Source organism: Pseudophryne corroboree, chromosome 5, assembly GCF_028390025.1.
Source record: "Pseudophryne corroboree isolate aPseCor3 chromosome 5, aPseCor3.hap2, whole genome shotgun sequence".
NCBI lineage: Eukaryota > Metazoa > Chordata > Amphibia > Anura > Myobatrachidae > Pseudophryne > Pseudophryne corroboree.
The window spans coordinates 388,138,152-388,155,852 of NC_086448.1; the positions used below are offsets into that span (position 1 = coordinate 388,138,152).

Consider the following 17,701-nt stretch of genomic DNA (forward strand, 5'->3'; position numbering starts at 1 on the left):
GCACGGAGATGCTGAGGCACTGAGGTACTGAGGCACGGAGGTGCTGTGGCACGGAGGTACTGAGGCACGGAGGTGCTGGAAGCACGGAGGTACTGAGGCACAGAGGTGCTGGAAGCACGGAGGTACTGAGGCACGGAGGTACTGAGGCATGTAGGTACTGAGGCACGGAGGTACTGAGGCACGGAGGTGCTGGAAGCACGGAGGTACTGAGTCACGGAGGTGCTGGAAGCACGGAGGTGCTGAGGCACGGAGGTGTTGGAAGCACGGAAGTACTGAGCTCTGGAGAATAGATCCCAACTACAACAGTAGTAAAACTGAAACACGACAGCTGTGGTTTTCAGTGGAGAACATGGAATTCAGTACTGTGCCTTTAAGACGAAACATTGCAGCTGTGCCTTTACATTGAGACTCAGGGAAATGGTGAAATCAAATGGCAACACACAAGTAAACCAAACGGTAACAAGGGAACAGAGTTTCCACAGGAACTTAGGTACAAAGGTTAGCTTAAGGGAGCTCAGCATAAAGACTCACACAAGGCTGTATGTGACACGAGGAACTGGCCCAGATTCTAACTCAGCCTCCTGATTTATACTTCCTGGTCCTTGATGATTGGTGAGCAGGATTAGGTGATGCAGACAGTCTCAGGCTGGCAGAGGATTGGACAACTCTGGGTCAGGTGAACAGACACTGTCATGTGACTACTCTAGCCAAGGCTGTGATGTAGAATGAGGCCTAGCAGGCCGAGAGAACACTGAAGCCTGGACTTCTGCAAAACACAGGATGCTGGCTTTTAGACCTAAAGTTCAGATTACTGAATTCAGCCTCACACAGGAGATCACCACAGGTGGAGCTAATTAACTATTACCTCTCAGGCAGAGAACTCAGGAAAACTCATAGTGCTGACAAGCTGTTTAACTCCGTGAGTGAAAGGACACAGGATCCAGGACAGATGGCAGGGGTAAGTCACCAAATATAAAACCTACAGTCAGGATTGTGACAGTGGGAACTGGACCACTTGTCCAACAGGTCCCGCTAAACACTCAGGCCTGCAACCTACCCACTGAATGGCCTCGTAGGCCGCAACCATCTTTTTCAGCAACTGAATGTATTGACGGATTGACACCGTTGCAGGTCTGCCAGACTCTGAATTCTCAGAGCTTCCCTTTTTTTTTTTTTTAGAAGCAAATAAACTCTCCTCAGTACTGCATCTAATAATATTGCCCAAGCCGATCACCGCGTCATTGGGACCAACAGGGATTCTGGCAAGTCCTGTTGTTGAAATGCTGTCAAGGAGAAAACAACGTTTTGCACCATTTGGCTTCTTGATCTCTCTGTAATTCGGAGAGCGATCCATTACAGAATAATTATGACTCCTTACTGTCGAAGGAAACCCATCATACCGCCATCACCCTGGTGAAATGGTAACAACAATCCTGAATCGCAAACCTCAGGTAAGCCTAATGCGGAAGAAACCGAAATTAGACTTCCTTACTCCACTTTCAGAGTGGAGAACCCTGCCATGAGAGATTCCCTCATGGAGTTTAAGTAGGAATATTGGGATTTGTCTGACCGAGCCGTCCGGCCTCGGGAGCATGAAAAAGCTTGAATAACAGCTTCTTCTCTCTTTTTTTTTTTTTTTTATGACCGGAACAGCAGGACAATGACCTGATCCTGACATAACTCTTGTATTGCGTCACATACTACCTCCCTGTCATGAGGAGGATCGGTAAGGTCGATTTGAAAAATCGGTGAGGGGAACGTCTGGAACTCCCGTATGTCCCCTTAGGGACTCTATCCTTAACTCACTGGTCCATGTCCTTTCCAGGACTGACTGAAGAGTTTTAGACGTGGTCTCACCGGTGTGGGCCCCCGTAAGATAGACCCAACGTCCCGCGGTGGACGTTGCAGAAAACAATGGATGATTTCTGCTCCTGTGAACCTGAAAAGGCAGCCGGCTTCTTACGTTTTTTAGTTTCCTTCACCTGCAAAGAAAGGGGAATCCGTATCTATTCGGTCGAAATGACTGCATCCTACAACAATGCGTCACCAACCGTTGTGAGGGAACATAGGGCAAGAAGGTAGACTTACCCGTGGCACCTGCTGAGAGCATATTAACAAGGCCATCACCAAACCAGGCTTCACCTTCATGGGGAAGAGACTCCACTTCTTTTCGGAGTCAGCATTTGCATCCCTTTGGTGAATCCACAACACCCTCCTAGCCGAGACCACCATGGAAGTGGACCGCGCACCCAAGAGTCCCATCCCTTGTAGTCACATGGCAGTATGTTGCAATGTTTTAGATATGACCCAACTTAAGGAGTATCATATCTGTCCCCAGGGTAATTATATCGGATGACAAAGTAACCGACCATTTCTGAATACAAACACTCCCCCCTGCGCATGCAATGCAAGTATAATCAAAGCATATAATTAAAATATCACTTTGCTTCCTGTAAACGATCCTTTGTGACAGGGCCCCGTGCAGAACAGGGGTTGACTCTCACTTTATTCTATCCACGGCGGGGGAAAAATAAACACTCGGACTCCTCGTGATGATTTGAAACCATCTTGTCACGGCTGACATAGAGTTATTCAACAGAGCGACCAGCACATGAGAAGGAAAAGTTTACTTCAGCATTCATTATAATTTTTTTGTATAAATATACACATTTAAATACACATATACACACATATATCTATATATACATATCCCAAATATATATAAATATATATATATATATATATATATGTTTTTTTGTCAGAAACAGCAGGGTCCCTAGTGACATTAATACGTTCTTAATGTGTATGAAACATGTACTGAATGCCGATGTTGTGGATCTAATCAGGAAACATTATGGTCGACATAAGACATAGTATTCGTGTCGACAACAGGGAGTAGTAACTGGGCAAAATTAAATTTTTGCGACCCCGAGGGGTCTGAGGGAAATATATACATTATTAATATTACGCCCCCACAAATATTACTACGTCTGTGCTCGAGCCACAGATCCATGCATATATATATATATATATATATATATATATAAGGCCCTTGCTTGGGCCGAAAGCGCTTGAGGAAATTCTTGTCACTATGCTGATTATGTAAAGTATACCATTAATAAATGAACAGTTGTTTATAGTAAAAAAGTCTGGAGAGTGCCCCCCTCTGATTTCTATCTACATATTTGGATACCGTGGTATTCGAGTGGACACCCCAGCGTTTGCATACTATGAGGATGTGAGTGCTACCGTTTGTTGGATCTATATATATATATATATATATATATATATATATATATATATATATATATATAGGTATAGCTTTTTGAAATGCATCACATTATCATGTTAATTTATACCCAGTCAGATTAGTTGGTGTTTACAGGGTCATCCGCACATGCCTGCGTCTCCCATATAGTTTTTTCTTTTGGAAAAGCATACAACTACTGACATGCTGACACTTAATCTCATGAATCAAGTACCATCAGGAGTCGGCGGTGCCGACAGAGGGATTCCCATAGCCGTTTGTGGCAGAGCACTCAGACATGCCGACACACGTGTACTAAACACCCACCGACATTACACTGACTATAAGGGGTAGATCCAAGTATCTGACAGGGAAAACACAGAAACCGCTTACCAGCTCATTTACCACACGCTCATTATATATAGTGCTTTATTTGATTTTTTACATATATTGCACTAAACAACTGTGCTCCCCCCGTTTTACACTGTGAGCTGTTCATCAGTGCTTTGGCAGGGTCAGCGTCTCTGTGAGGAGAAAATGGCACTGGATAGAGTTGTCAGGGCTTAGCCCCGCCCCTTATCGGCGCGCTTCAGTCCCGCTACTTTTTAAAAATGTTATACTGCCAGGGATCTGTATACAGTGCTTATGCACTGTATACCTCTTTGCCAGGCTAATATATGAGGTATATTGCTGCCCAGGGCGCCCCACCCCCCCCATGCGCACTGCACCCTTGTAGTGCCGCTTGTGTGTGGGAGCAATGGCTCCAAGACCTCCTCGACCTTAAAAGAACTGGTTTTCAACTTGTCTTCAACCCCACTTACGGACTTGGAATACCGCCTATTAGCTAAAGGTTTGACATTCGTCCCTACCACCCGACCAGATCCACTTGAATGGAAAGTAGAAGTCCACCGTCTAAATAGGACTTTAAGGAGAAAAGAATTTTTCAATAATAGACCAGCTCCTGACAAGAAATCAGATATTCCAGCACAACTACGTAAAGTGGCCCAGAAGTCACAGTTTGATCCCCCTTCTTTAAATCCTTCGATACGGACATTTACTAGAATGGTAGAAGATGAGGGTAATAGGGCTCAGTTGGAGTCTACCCCCTCTAACTTGATTAAACAAGAAAGATTAGCCCTTAAAAATCTTTCAGAAAGGGAAGATATCATCATAAGAAAAGCCGATAAGGGGGGGTCTATAGTAGTGTTGGATACAACATCCTATATTAATGAATGTCTAGTCAACTAAATGATACTACAGTTTATCAAAAGTTAGTAATAGACCCTACTAGGGAATATAAAGTGGAGCTAGATAGTATGATAACACAGGCTAGCCAACTGGGTATCATTTCAGAGGATATTAGTAAAGCATTAATAGTTGAGTACCCTAGAGTGCCACTGTTTTATACGGTGCCTAAGGTACATAAAACTATGGTAAACCCACCTGGCCGACCAATTGTGTCGGCTAGGGGGTCATTATATCAACCAATATCTATCTTTTTGGATGTATTTTTGAATCCTTGTGTACAAGCTCTACCTTCCTATTTGAAGGACACTACGTCGCTATTGATTCAATTGCAACAACTTAATCCTCTGCCTGACAATTTCCTCTTGTGTAGTGCAGACGTCACGAGCCTCTACACCTGCATTCCACATGAGGCAGGAGTGGAGGCGGTGAGGTCACTCATAGAGGGGAACGAGAACTATGAGGGCCCTGAGACCTTTTTCTTTTTACAGCTATTGGATAAGGTGTTACGTAGGAACTATTTCCTTTTCAATGGCCAATTTTATTTACAAACAGCGGGCTGTGCGATGGGGTCGGCGGTGGCCCCATCGTACGCCAACGCATTTATGTACCACTTAGAAAAACATATGTTTTTATTAGACACTAACATTTCTAGTCGTCTAGTATACTACAGGAGGTACATAAACGATTTACTGGTACTTTGGAATGGCTCTGAGGAATCCTTAAAATCCATATGGGATACACATAATGCGACTGAGCACGTAGTGAAATTTACATATGAGATAGATAAAACATTCATTAATTTTTTAGATGTTACTATCACCAGGTCAAATGGGGTCTTGAAAACCTCCATATATGTAAAACCCACTGATAGAAATACCCTATTGAACCATCAAAGCTTTCACCCGTTATCTCTTCGAAAGGGGTTACCTTTTTCTCAATTTTTGAGGGTCAGACGCATCACATCAGATTATGATGATACTTTAATAGCTTTGGATAAGATGCTTTACAAATTTGCTGAGCGTGGATACCCTCTTAAAGAATTGGAGGCATCCAAACAGAAGGTGCTCAAATTAACTCGAGCACAAACATTGGGGGTTACCACCAAAAAAAATGTAGATAAAAGGTTACCCTGGGTGAATAAATATACCACGGCATCGACAAGGATTACAAAAAAGGTCAAACAATGGTGGCCGATTATCCAAACAGATGCAGCTTTGTCGACATTGGTGGACACTAAGATCATGCCTAGCCACACGAGAGGCCGTAACATAGGAGATCATGTAGTAAAATTAGATGTCACCAAGCTCACTAGACACACCCAGTCACACTTTTTGAGGCCTAAACTAGGTTGCTACAAATGCTTGGGGTGCACCACTTGTAATACCTTAATCACTGGTGCTACCTTTAATCACCCACATTCGGGTAAAAAGATGACAATAGCACATAGGCTCACGTGCACTACCACTCATGTCATCTACCTCCTTACCTGTCCCTGTGGTCTTGCCTATGTAGGCAAGACTATTAGACAGTTTCGGGAGAGGATGGCATTGCATAGAAGTGCCATTAAAAAGGCCCAAGAGAAAGGCATGAGTGACCAACCCTTCGCACGCCACTGTTTAGTGGCAAAACATGGGGTAGCCAGCATTAGAGCAATATTGATAGATCATGTACCATTGTCCCTTAGAGGAGGTAATAGGGCTAGGACTTTACTCCAGAGGGAGACTAGATGGATTTACACTTTAGGCACACTGTCACCAGGGGGACTCAATGAAAACTTGGGATTACAATGTTTCCTTTAGCATATGAAATTATAAAATTATTCTCTTTAGAGAGCTAGATAAAATAATTATCAGTTATGGACCTATTTACCACTCAGGTCCAGTCTCAGTAACTTAAAACAGTCTAATACAGTTTCCCTTTTTGTCCATGCCTGAGGTAGGGATGATAAACTTCATGTTCAGTTTTTAATTGTATGTTGTATCAATTGCTTGCAGCATTATACTAGGTGTATAGTTTATGCCTTTTTAAGTTTTTTCACGGTTTTTGTCTTTTGTATTGTATCTTATGCAGAACTTTTTTCTGGCATCCGTTCCACTACGGGGAACATGGTTGCCATGGTGATACCCCAGCTGCACTCACGTGCCGTCACGTCAATGGCTGTGTCAGAGGAGACTCAACGGCATTGGACGCCGGGCGGAGAGAGGCGTGCGATGGAGCCAATGGATGACAGCCAGTATCTGTCTGTAACCATGGGGACGGAAACACAGCTAATCGCGCCACGGACGTCATCAAGCCGGGACCGGGCACTGACGCTGGACCAGAGCGGGCGAGCACGGTGTGGAGCAGGTGAGTACACTTAGCTATTTAGTGTCTTGTTTGGTGGGGGTATTTAAATGTGATATGTGCACTTGATTAATTTCTGTTCTGGCCCTGAGGACGAGGTACAAGCCCCGAAACATGTCGGCTCTAAGACCATATTAAAGGATTGAAAGAAGCCTGCTGAGTGCCGCCAAGTTTTCTTGCTGCATTATCTTGTGACCTTTGGCCACCGGGAAGGCACCACAGCACTAAACCCTGGGGGATATTGGAGTGCCGGGCACTACTCTGTGATTTATATATATATATATATATATATACAGGTATAGCTTTTTGAAATGCATCACATTATCATGTTAATTTATACCCAGTCAGATTAGTTGGTGTTTACAGGGTCATCCGCACATGCCTGCGTCTCCCATATAGTTTTTTCTTTTGGAAAAGCATACAACTACTGACATGCTGACACTTAATCTCATGAATCAAGTACCATCAGGAGTCGGCGGTGCCGACAGAGGGATTCCCATAGCCGTTTGTGGCAGAGCACTCAGACATGCCGACACACGTGTACTAAACACCCACCGACATTACACTGACTATAAGGGGTAGATCCAAGTATCTGACAGGGAAAACACAGAAACCGCTTACCAGCTCATTTACCACACGCTCATTATATATAGTGCTTTATTTGATTTTTTACATATATTGCACTAAACAACTGTGCTCCCCCCGTTTTACACTGTGAGCTGTTCATCAGTGCTTTGGCAGGGTCTGCGTCTCTGTGAGGAGAAAATGGCACTGGATAGAGTTGTCAGGGCTTAGCCCCGCCCCTTATCGGCGCGCTTCAGTCCCGCTACTTTTTAAAAATGTTATACTGCCAGGGATCTGTATACAGTGCTTATGCACTGTATACCTCTTTGCCAGGCTAATATATGAGGTATATTGCTGCCCAGGGCGCCCCCCCCCCCATGCGCACTGCACCCTTGTAGTGCCGCTTGTGTGTGGGAGCAATGGCGCGCTGCGCGGTACCTCAGAGACACTGAAGTCTTCTGCCGTCACTGAAGTCTTTTGTTCTTCTTTTACTCCCGCGGCTTCTTTCTTCTGGGTCTGTGAGGGGGGTGACGGCGCTGCTCCGGGAACGAGCAGCTAGGCGAACCAAGTGATCAGACCCCCTGGAGCTAATGGTGTCCAGTAGCCTAAGAAGCAGAGCCTTTAAACTCACAGAAGTTGGTCTGCTTCTCTCCCCTCAGTCCCACGATGCAGGGAGACAGTTGCCAGCAGTGCTCCCTGAAAATAAAAAACCTAACAAAGTCTTTTCAGAGAAACTCAGTAGAGCTCCTCAGAGTGCATCCAGTCCAGGGACGTGCAGTCAGGGGAGGCAGTGCCTCCCCTGTCATTAATGATTAAGATAATACAAAGAAGATGCATATGACACATATTCTGTGTCATATGTATCCTCTTAATATTATTCTGAGCATTGCTCCCCTCCTTATGTGTTTGGGAGGCACCGATCGTGGTGCCTCCCGTTGCCTCTGGGGAAAGGTATGGGAGCTGGGGGAGGGCACGGGCGGGGACTAGCCATGGGCAGTAAAAGCCCATTGAAAATATATGGGAAAGCGGCACCATTAGTGGTGCCGCTTTCATACAGGGACGTGCTTTCAACCTATGAAAGCACGTCCCTGTCAGTGAGGCCACAGTGATTGGCCAGCGGATCCGTCACTAAATCCGCTGTCAATCACTGTGTGGGCGACGCTGGCGGAGGAGGTGCGGGCGGCTGGATGCGGCGGTGGTGCGGGCGGCGGGATGCGGTGGTGGTGCGGGCGGTGGTGGAGCGGGTGGCGGGTTGCGGCGGCGCTGGGTGCTGCGGAGGTTTACCTTTAGCCTGCAGAGTTTGGCAGCGGAGCGGTACCAGTTTCAAAAATGGCGCCTCAGCGTAATTTTTAAATTCAAGATGGCCGCCGCGAGCCAATCACGGCTCGCCGCGTCATGGCCCCGCCCCCTCCGGCTGACTTATATAAGTCAGCGCGAGGCAGAGGAGCGTCAGTCCGACGGCGGAGGTAGAGCTGTGAAGAGCTCCTGAAGAAAGAAGACGCCCGAGAGTCCTGGATGGGCGGCGGCTATGCAAGAGCTTAGCAGCCGCCGCCCACCAGGTGAAGACGCTGGAAGCCCTGGGGAGGTGGCGCCCGCCCAGGTGAAGACGCAGGAAGCCCTGGGAAGGCGGCGGCCACGCAAAAGAGCTTAAAGGCCGCCGCCCCCAGGTGAAGATCCAGTTTAATAAAACTTATTTTTAAAACCGTGTGGTGTTTTATTTTAAAATTTTCTTTACAGGTACCTACAGGTGCCAGCGGGCCCTTTATGTCCGGGCATGCTGGCACTTGTGGTTCTCCAAGTGCCAGTATGCTGGGGCAGGCTTGCTGGGACCTGTAGGCCACCTGTAAAGAACAATATTACTATTCTTTGCAGGTGGACTACAGGTGCCAGCGGGCCCTTTATGTCCGGGAATGCTGGCACTTGTGGTTCTCCAAGTGCCAGCATGCTGGGGCAGGCTTGCTGGGACCTGTAGGCCACCTGTAAAGAACAATATTAACACACAATGAACCCCGCACCCACCGCCACCAGGGGTGCGGGGCATAGCACTGGGCTTATGTTATTGCTCGGGAGGGGGGACCCCATTTTTATTTTTTGGGGTTCCCACTTTCCGAGGAATTCCAACCCTGGGCTGACTGGATGGGGGGATGATTAATGTTATGGCAGGGGGACCCCACACTGAGTGTCTCCCCTGCTATGGCATTACTCCCCCTGGCTGGTTCTGCCTAGTGCTGGTTTTATTGATGTATCGGGGGACCACACTTTTTTTTTTTCTCGGGGGGGGGGGGGGGGGGGGGGGGGCTTGTTAGCTGCCAGTGCCTCCCCAACCAGTGACCTCACTGCCCGTCACTGGAGTCTGGAGGAGAGGCATAGAGGGAGGAGCCAGTTCACACCCATTCAAAGTCTTATAGTGCCCATGTCTCCTGCGGATCCCGTCTATACCCCATAGTCCTTTTGGAGTCCCCAGCATTCTCTAGGACGTATGAGAAATAAATATTTTCTAGACAATTATATTTTTTACATATTTGATAATACTGTTTATTAGCGCCAGGCCATTTGTGTTGTAAATAAGACAGTGGAGCCGAATCAGAAGCTCGAGAACCTCGTTTTACTGATTTGGGAAAAACAATCACATTTTTCTCGTATAGTGAAGCCCTGGCAAAACCATAGTAAAAAAAATCAGAGCGTCCAACATAGCACTGCTGTGCAGCACGCTGACACTGGCCTTCGGATTATAGAACTTTTCTAGTACTAAGTTCAAACACAGTGGTTTCAATATTGCTTGAATAAGAAGTGAATAAGAAGCTGGCCGAATAAGAAGCTAACTTCAGCCTCGTCTGTCTACCTGAATAAACATTTGTGCGAGTTTTCCTCATCAGCAAGAGGGAGCTCAGCCATTGCCTTACTCCTCCCTTTCTAAACTTTTAACCAATGTGCTAGTGACTAGTCAATTATGCACTGAGCTTTCAGGCGGTGTGTGTGGAAGTGGCGAAGCGCAATTGGCGGTCACCTCGGCAGCCAATGACAGCGCAGCAGCTCAGGTTTTGTGCATGAGTAGTCTGGTCATGCAAAGTGGCTGCTGCATTAGGTACAGTGAGTAGCGAATCTGTTCCCTTCCAATGTTCTGCACACAATAACATACATACATCCGCCTGTGCGTGGTGTACTGTGTAACAACAGGGCTGTGGGGCGGGATACAGAAGCATCGGGGCGGAGTGAGGGGCGTAAGGTAGTGATTCGTCCACGAACTCCATCATGGTTTGCTTTCCCTCAGGTCGCACAGGAAGAGTTGGCGATGGGGGCGTGTCCTCGGTTATATCTGGATGAACAGGGACGCTGCTTCCAACACAGTTTTAATTTTTGAATGGACATGGCCTCAGTGACCGCACTGTGCGTAATGCTCGTTTTCGGGCTCACACATCTTCTAGTGGCTTGTAACCAAGATGGAGAAGGTAAGCTCTGTATTATCCTGCCCAGGTTACTTGTGCTGTCTGTGAGTGTAGAGGATCATGCTGCTAGTATTGCATACTTGCCTACCTGACCCTCTCCATGAGGGAGAAAATGCTCTGTTCCTGGACTTTCCTGGTAGTGTATGATTGCCATCACCTGTGATGAGCTAGTTAATTGATAAGAAAGGTGTTTCACCACAGGTGATGGCAATCATACATTACCAGGAAAGTCCAGGAACAGAGCATTTTCTCCCTCATGGAGAGGGTCAGGTAGGCAAGTATGTAGTACTGTCCTAGGTACTGGTGCTGTAAGATCATCCTGCCAGCGCTGCACTGGGTACTGGTGCTTTCTATAAGTGTAGGATCATCTTGGCAGTACTGTCCTGTGTACTTGCGCTGTCTGTGAGTGTAGGATCCTCCTGCTAGCCCTGGGTACTAGTGCTTTGTGTGTAAGATCATCCTGCCAGCACTGCCCTGGGTACTGGTGCTGTAGGATCATCCTGCCAGCACTGCCCTGGGTACTGGTGCTATGATTGTAAGATCATCCTGGTAACTAGTGTGGGGCTAGAGGACAGCTGACGTCCTTTATCTTTGCATTGGAGCCCAAATCTGCAGACTAATAATTCAGTCCCCCATCATAATAATGCATTTCATATTCCAAAGCCATACTATTAATTAAAGTAAATTAATTTATAATTCAGCCTGCGCTTTCCTGCATTACTATTTATCATTCGGATGGGTTATACACACTGCATTTGTCAAATGTTACTTTAGAATTAGATTATTTATTTTGTATCTAAATACTGTTCTTGCGTCCATGCAATATAATTAGCAATGTATGTGTTCTAACCAGTAAGGTGACGATACTGTATTGTAGTTTTCTGCTGCGGGGTACACTGTGTTCCACAGGGAATACATCGGGGTGTAGAGTTGGATCTTGATCCAGAGGCACCAACAGGCTAAAGCTTTGACTGTTCCCAGGATGCATTGCATGGCTTCCTCTATAACCCCACCTCCGGACACTGGAGCTCAGTTTGTAAATTGGTGCCTGTAGAGCAGGTCACCTTAAAAGAGAGGGCTGCGCTAGGGAGCCCTGAAAAGAGCTTTTAGAAAACTTAAACGGCTGCAGTAGTTTGTCATTGTGACATACTGTGCTGTGGCTCCATCACCTCCCCAGCAGCGCTGCATACTCCCACTAGCTGAGTTCCCGGTTACTTGCGGCCGAGGCGCTCCGGTTCCCAGGCACACACCGCAGATGCTCTCCTGGATTGCGTGGCTGCTTCTTAGGGAGGAGGTAACAGGGTCCCCAAGGCGGGACCCACCGCTAAATCGTAATCTGATCGCGGTCCCAGGAGACGGACCGCAACGCTGGCGTGGACACTGTGTCAATACAGGGACCCCACTATATCCACCAGGGCAGGGAGCACAGGTCGAATTGTGTAAAATCCGTTTTCATAAGGCTCCACAGTACCCGTGGTGAGGACCAGCATAGGGGATAAGGTGCTGACCTGTAGCCCCTCCCCAGCCCCGGGCGCCATCTACTGCTGGTGTTCCTGCCCTGGAGCTGCTCATCACACTCCCTGACTGAGATTTTGGCGCCATCTTCTCAAGTAGCTGTGTCTGGTCTCCGGGACTGCAGGGCAAAGTCTTCTTTATAAATCCGCCTAACTAAAGACAGTGTTAGTTAAGAACAAGTGCATCTCTACCAGAATATTTAGTACAAGTGTTCTGATATATACATCCAGTCTCTCTCTCTCTCTCTCTCTCTCTCTCTCTCTCTCTCTCTCTCTCTCTCTCTCTCTCTCTCTCTCTCTCTCTCTCTCTCTCTCTCTCTCTCTCTCTCTCTCTCTCTCTCTCTCCCTCTCTCCCTCTCTCTTTCTTTACTAGTCCAGTGCAGTTTTATTGTATCTAAAATAATTTCTGCATTGTGACTGTGTGTGCCTGCTTCTGCTGTATGAAATTCACTTTCAGTGTATCATAGCTATCACTGTGTTCTGTACCCTGGGGGGCTAGGTGCATCAGGGTCAAATATATAGTGCTGCGCAGTATATATTAAGTGTATTTCTCTATCGTCCTAGTGGATGCTGGGGTTCCTGAAAGGACCATGGGGAATAGCGGCTCCGCAGGAGACAGGGCACAAAAAGTAAAGCTTTTCCAGATCAGGTGGTGTGCACTGGCTCCTCCCCCTATGACCCTCCTCCAGACTCCAGTTAGATTTTTGTGCCCGGCCGAGAAGGGTGCAATCTAGGTGGCTCTCCTAAAGAGCTGCTTAGAAAAAGTTTAGCTTAGGTTTTTTATTTTACAGTGAGTCCTGCTGGCAACAGGATCACTGCAACGAGGGACTGAGGGGAGAAGAAGTGAACTCACCTGCGTGCAGGATGGATTGGCTTCTTGGCTACTGGACATCAGCTCCAGAGGGACGATCACAGGTACAGCCTGGATGGTCACCGGAGCCGCGCCGCCGGCCCCCTTGCAGATGCTGAAGTCAGAAGAGGTCCAGAATCGGCGGCTGAAGACTCCTGCAGTCTTCTAAAGGTAGCGCACAGCACTGCAGCTGTGCGCCATTTTCCTCTCAGCACACTTCACACGCAGTCACTGAGGGTGCAGGGCGCTGGGGGGGGGCGCCCTGGGAGGCAAATGTAACCTATATAAAGGCTAAAAATACCTCACATATAGCCCCCAGAGGCTATATGGAGATATTTAACCCCTGCCTGGATTCACTAAATAGCGGGAGACGAGCCCGCCGGAAAAGGGGCGGGGCCTATCTCCTCAGCACACGGCGCCATTTCCTATCACAGCTCCGCTGGTCAGGACGGCTCCCAGGTCTCTCCCCTGCACTGCACTACAGAAACAGGGTAGAACAGAGAGGGGGGGCAAATTTATGGCGATATTTTGATATATATAAAGCAGCTATAAGGGAGCACTTATTATAAGGCTATCCCTGTTATATATAGCGCTTTTGGTGTGTGCTGGCAAACTCTCCCTCTGTCTCCCCAAAGGGCTAGTGGGTCCTGTCTTCGTTAGGAGCATTCCCTGTGTGTCTGCTGTGTGTCGGTACGTGTGTGTCGACATGTATGAGGACGATATTGGTGTGGAGGCGGAGCAATTGCCAAATATGAGGATGTCACCCCCTAGGGAGTCGACACCAGAATGGATGCCTTTATTTATGGAACTACGGGATAGTGTCAACACGCTAAAGCAGTCGTTTGACGACATGAGACGGCCGGACAATCAATTAGTGCCTGTCCAGGCGACTCAAACACCGTCAGGGGCTGTGAAACGCCCTTTGCCTCAGTCGGTCGACACAGACCCAGACACAGGCACTGACTCCAGTGGTGACGGTGACGAATCAACCGTATTTTCCAGTAGGGCCACACGTTATATGATTTTGGCAATGAAGGAGGCGTTACATTTAGCTGATACTACAGGTACCACTAAACAGGGTATTATGTGGGGTGTGAAAAAACTACCTATAGTTTTTCCTGAATCAGAAGAATTAAATGACGTGTGTAATGAAGCGTGGGTTGCCCCTGATAAAAAGCTGATAATTTCAAAGAAATTATTGGCATTATACCCTTTCCCGCCAGAGGTTAGGGAGCGCTGGGAAACACCTCCTAGGGTGGACAAGGCGCTAACACGCTTATCTAAACAAGTGGCGTTACCCTCTCCTGAGACGGCCGCACTTAAAGATCCATCAGATAGGAGGATGGAAAATATCCAAAAAAGTATATACACACATGCAGGTGTTATACTACGACCAGCTATAGCGACTGCCTGGATGTGCAGTGCTGGGGTAGTTTGGTCAGAGTCCCTGATTGAAAATATTGATACCCTGGACAGGGACAATATTTTACTGTCGTTAGAACAAATAAAGGATGCATTTCTTTATATGCGTGATGCACAGAGGGATATCTGCACACTGGCATCACGGGTAAGTGCTATGTCCATTTCGGCCAGAAGAGCTTTATGGACGCGACAGTGGACAGGCGATGCGGATTCAAAACGACATATGGAAGTTTTGCCGTATAAAGGGGAGGAGTTATTTGGAGTCGGTCTATCAGATTTGGTGGCCACGGCTACAGCCGGGAAATCCACCTTTCTACCTCAAGTCACTCCCCAACAGAAAAAGGCACCGACTTTTCAACCGCAGCCCTTTCGTTCCTTTAAAAATAAGAGAGCAAAGGGCTATTCATATCTGCCACGAGGCAGAGGTCGAGGGAAGAGACAGCAACAGGCAGCTCCTTCCCAGGAACAGAAGCCTTCCCCGGCTTCTACAAAAGCCTCAGCATGACGCTGGGGCTTCTCAAGCGGACTCGGGGACGGTGGGTGGTCGTCTCAAAAATTACAGCGCGCAGTGGGCTCACTCGCAGGTAGATCCCTGGATCCTGCAGATAATATCTCAGGGGTACAGGTTGGAATTAGAGACAGATCCACCTCGCCGTTTCCTGAAGTCTGCTTTACCAACGTCCCCCTCCGAAAGGGAGACGGTTTTGGAAGCCTTTCACAAGCTGTACTCTCAGCAGGTGATAGTCAAGGTACCTCTTCTACAACAAGGGAAGGGGTATTATTCCACTCTTTTTGTGGTACCGAAGCCGGATGGCTCGGTAAGGCCCATTCTAAATCTGAAGTCCTTGAACCTGTACATAAAGAAGTTCAAGTTCAAGATGGAGTCACTCAGAGCAGTGATAGCGAACCTGGAAGAGGGGGACTTTATGGTATCCTTGGACATCAAGGATGCGTATCTCCACGTTCCAATTTACCCCTCACACCAGGGGTACCTCAGGTTCGTTGTACAAAACTGTCACTATCAGTTTCAGACGCTGCCGTTCGGATTGTCCACGGCACCTCGGGTCTTTACAAAGGTAATGGCCGAGATGATGATTCTTCTTCGAAGAAAAGGCATATTAATTATCCCATACTTGGACGATCTCCTAATAAGGGCAAGGTCCAGAGAACAGCTAGAGATGGGATTAGCACTGTCGCAAGAAGTGCTAAAACAGCACGGGTGGATTCTGAATATTCCAAAATCCCAGTTAATGCCGACAACTCGTCTGCTGTTCCTAGGGATGATTCTGGACACGGTTCAGAAAAAGGTTTTTCTCCCGGAGGAAAAAGCCAAGGAGTTATCCGAGCTTGTCAGGAACCTCCTAAAACCAGGAAAGGTGTCTGTACATCAATGCACAAGAGTCCTGGGAAAAATGGTGGCTTCTTACGAAGCAATTCCATTCGGCAGATTCCACGCAAGGACAAGGGTGTCTCTTCTGTGGTGGTTGCAGAGTGCTCATCTATTGGAGGGCCGCAGATTCGGCATACAGGATTGGATCCTGGTGACCACAGACGCCAGCCTGAGAGGCTGGGGAGCAGTCACACAAGGAAGAAACTTCCAGGGAGTATGGACGAGCCTGGAAACGTCTCTTCACATAAACATTCTGGAACTAAGAGCAATATACAATGCTCTAAGCCAGGCAGAACCTCTGCTTCAGGGAAAACCGGTGTTGATCCAGTCGGACAACATCACGGCAGTCGCCCATGTGAACAGACAGGGCGGCACAAGAAGCAGGAGTGCAATGGCAGAAGCTGCAAGGATTCTTCGCTGGGCAGAGAATCATGTGATAGCACTGTCAGCAGTGTTCATCCCGGGAGTGGACAACTGGGAAGCAGACTTCCTCAGCAGACACGATCTTCACCCGGGAGAGTGGGGACTTCATCCAGAAGTCTTCCACTTGCTGGTAACCCGTTGGGAAAGACCAATGGTGGACATGATGGCGTCTCGCCTCAACAAAAAACTGGACAGGTATTGCGCCAGGTCAAGAGATCCGCAGGCAATAGCTGTGGACGCGCTGGTAACGCCTTGGGTGTACCAGTCGGTGTATGTGTTTCCTCCTCTGCCTCTCATACCAAAAGTATTGAGAATTATACGGCAAAGAGGCGTAAGGACGATACTAGTGGTTCCGGATTGGCCAAGAAGGACTTGGTACCCGGAACTTCAAGAGATGATCACGGAAGATCCGTGGCCTCTACCTCTAAGGAGGGACTTGCTTCAGCAGGGTCCCTGTCTGTTTCAAGACTTACCGCGGCTGCGTTTGACGGCATGGCGGTTGAACGCCGGATCCTAAAGGAAAAAGGCATGCCGGAAGAAGTCATTCCTACTTTGATTAAAGCAAGCAAGGAAGGAAGTAACCGTGCAACATTATCACCGAATTTGGCGAAAATATGTTGCGTGGTGCGAAGATCGGAGTGCTCCGACGGAGGAATTTCAACTGGGTCGATTCCTACATTTCCTGCAATCAGGATTGTCTATGGGTCTCAAATTGGGATCTATTAAGGTTCAAATTTCGGCCCTGTCGATTTTCTTTCAAAAAGAATTGGCTTCAGTCCTTGAAGTCCAGACCTTTGTTAAGGGAGTGCTACATATACAGCCTCCTGTGGTGCCTCCAGTGGCACCGTGGGATCTCAATGTGGTTTTGGACTTTCTAAAATCTCATTGGTTTGAACCACTAAAGAAGGTGGATTTGAAATATCTCACATGGAAAGTGACCATGCTTCTAGCCCTGGCTTCGGCCAGGAGAGTGTCAGAACTGGCAGCTTTATCTTACAAAAGCCCATATCTGATTTTCCATTCGGACAGGGCAGAACTGCGGACTCGTCCGCATTTTCTCCCTAAGGTGGTGTCAGCATTTCATCTGAACCAGCCTATTGTAGTGCCTGCGGCTACAAGTGACTTGGAGGACTCCAAGTTACTGGACGTTGTCAGAGCATTAAAAATATATATTGCAAGGACAGCTGGAGTCAGAAAATCTGACTCGTTTATATTGTATGCACCCAACAAGATGGGTGCTCCTGCGTCTAAGCA

General features: G+C 47.6%; 1 protein-coding gene across 1 annotated transcript in view; it reads left to right on the forward strand.

Moving 5' to 3' along the window:
• Nucleotides 1-6,600: 6,600 nt before the first annotated feature.
• PDIA4 (protein disulfide isomerase family A member 4) overlaps nucleotides 6,601-17,701 on the forward strand; it is a 339,636-nt gene continuing 328,535 nt past the window's right edge. The window contains exon 1 of the mRNA XM_063925192.1: nucleotides 6,601-6,841. Within this exon, the coding sequence (XP_063781262.1) occupies nucleotides 6,601-6,841 (241 nt within the window). The remainder of the gene's footprint in view (nucleotides 6,842-17,701) is intronic.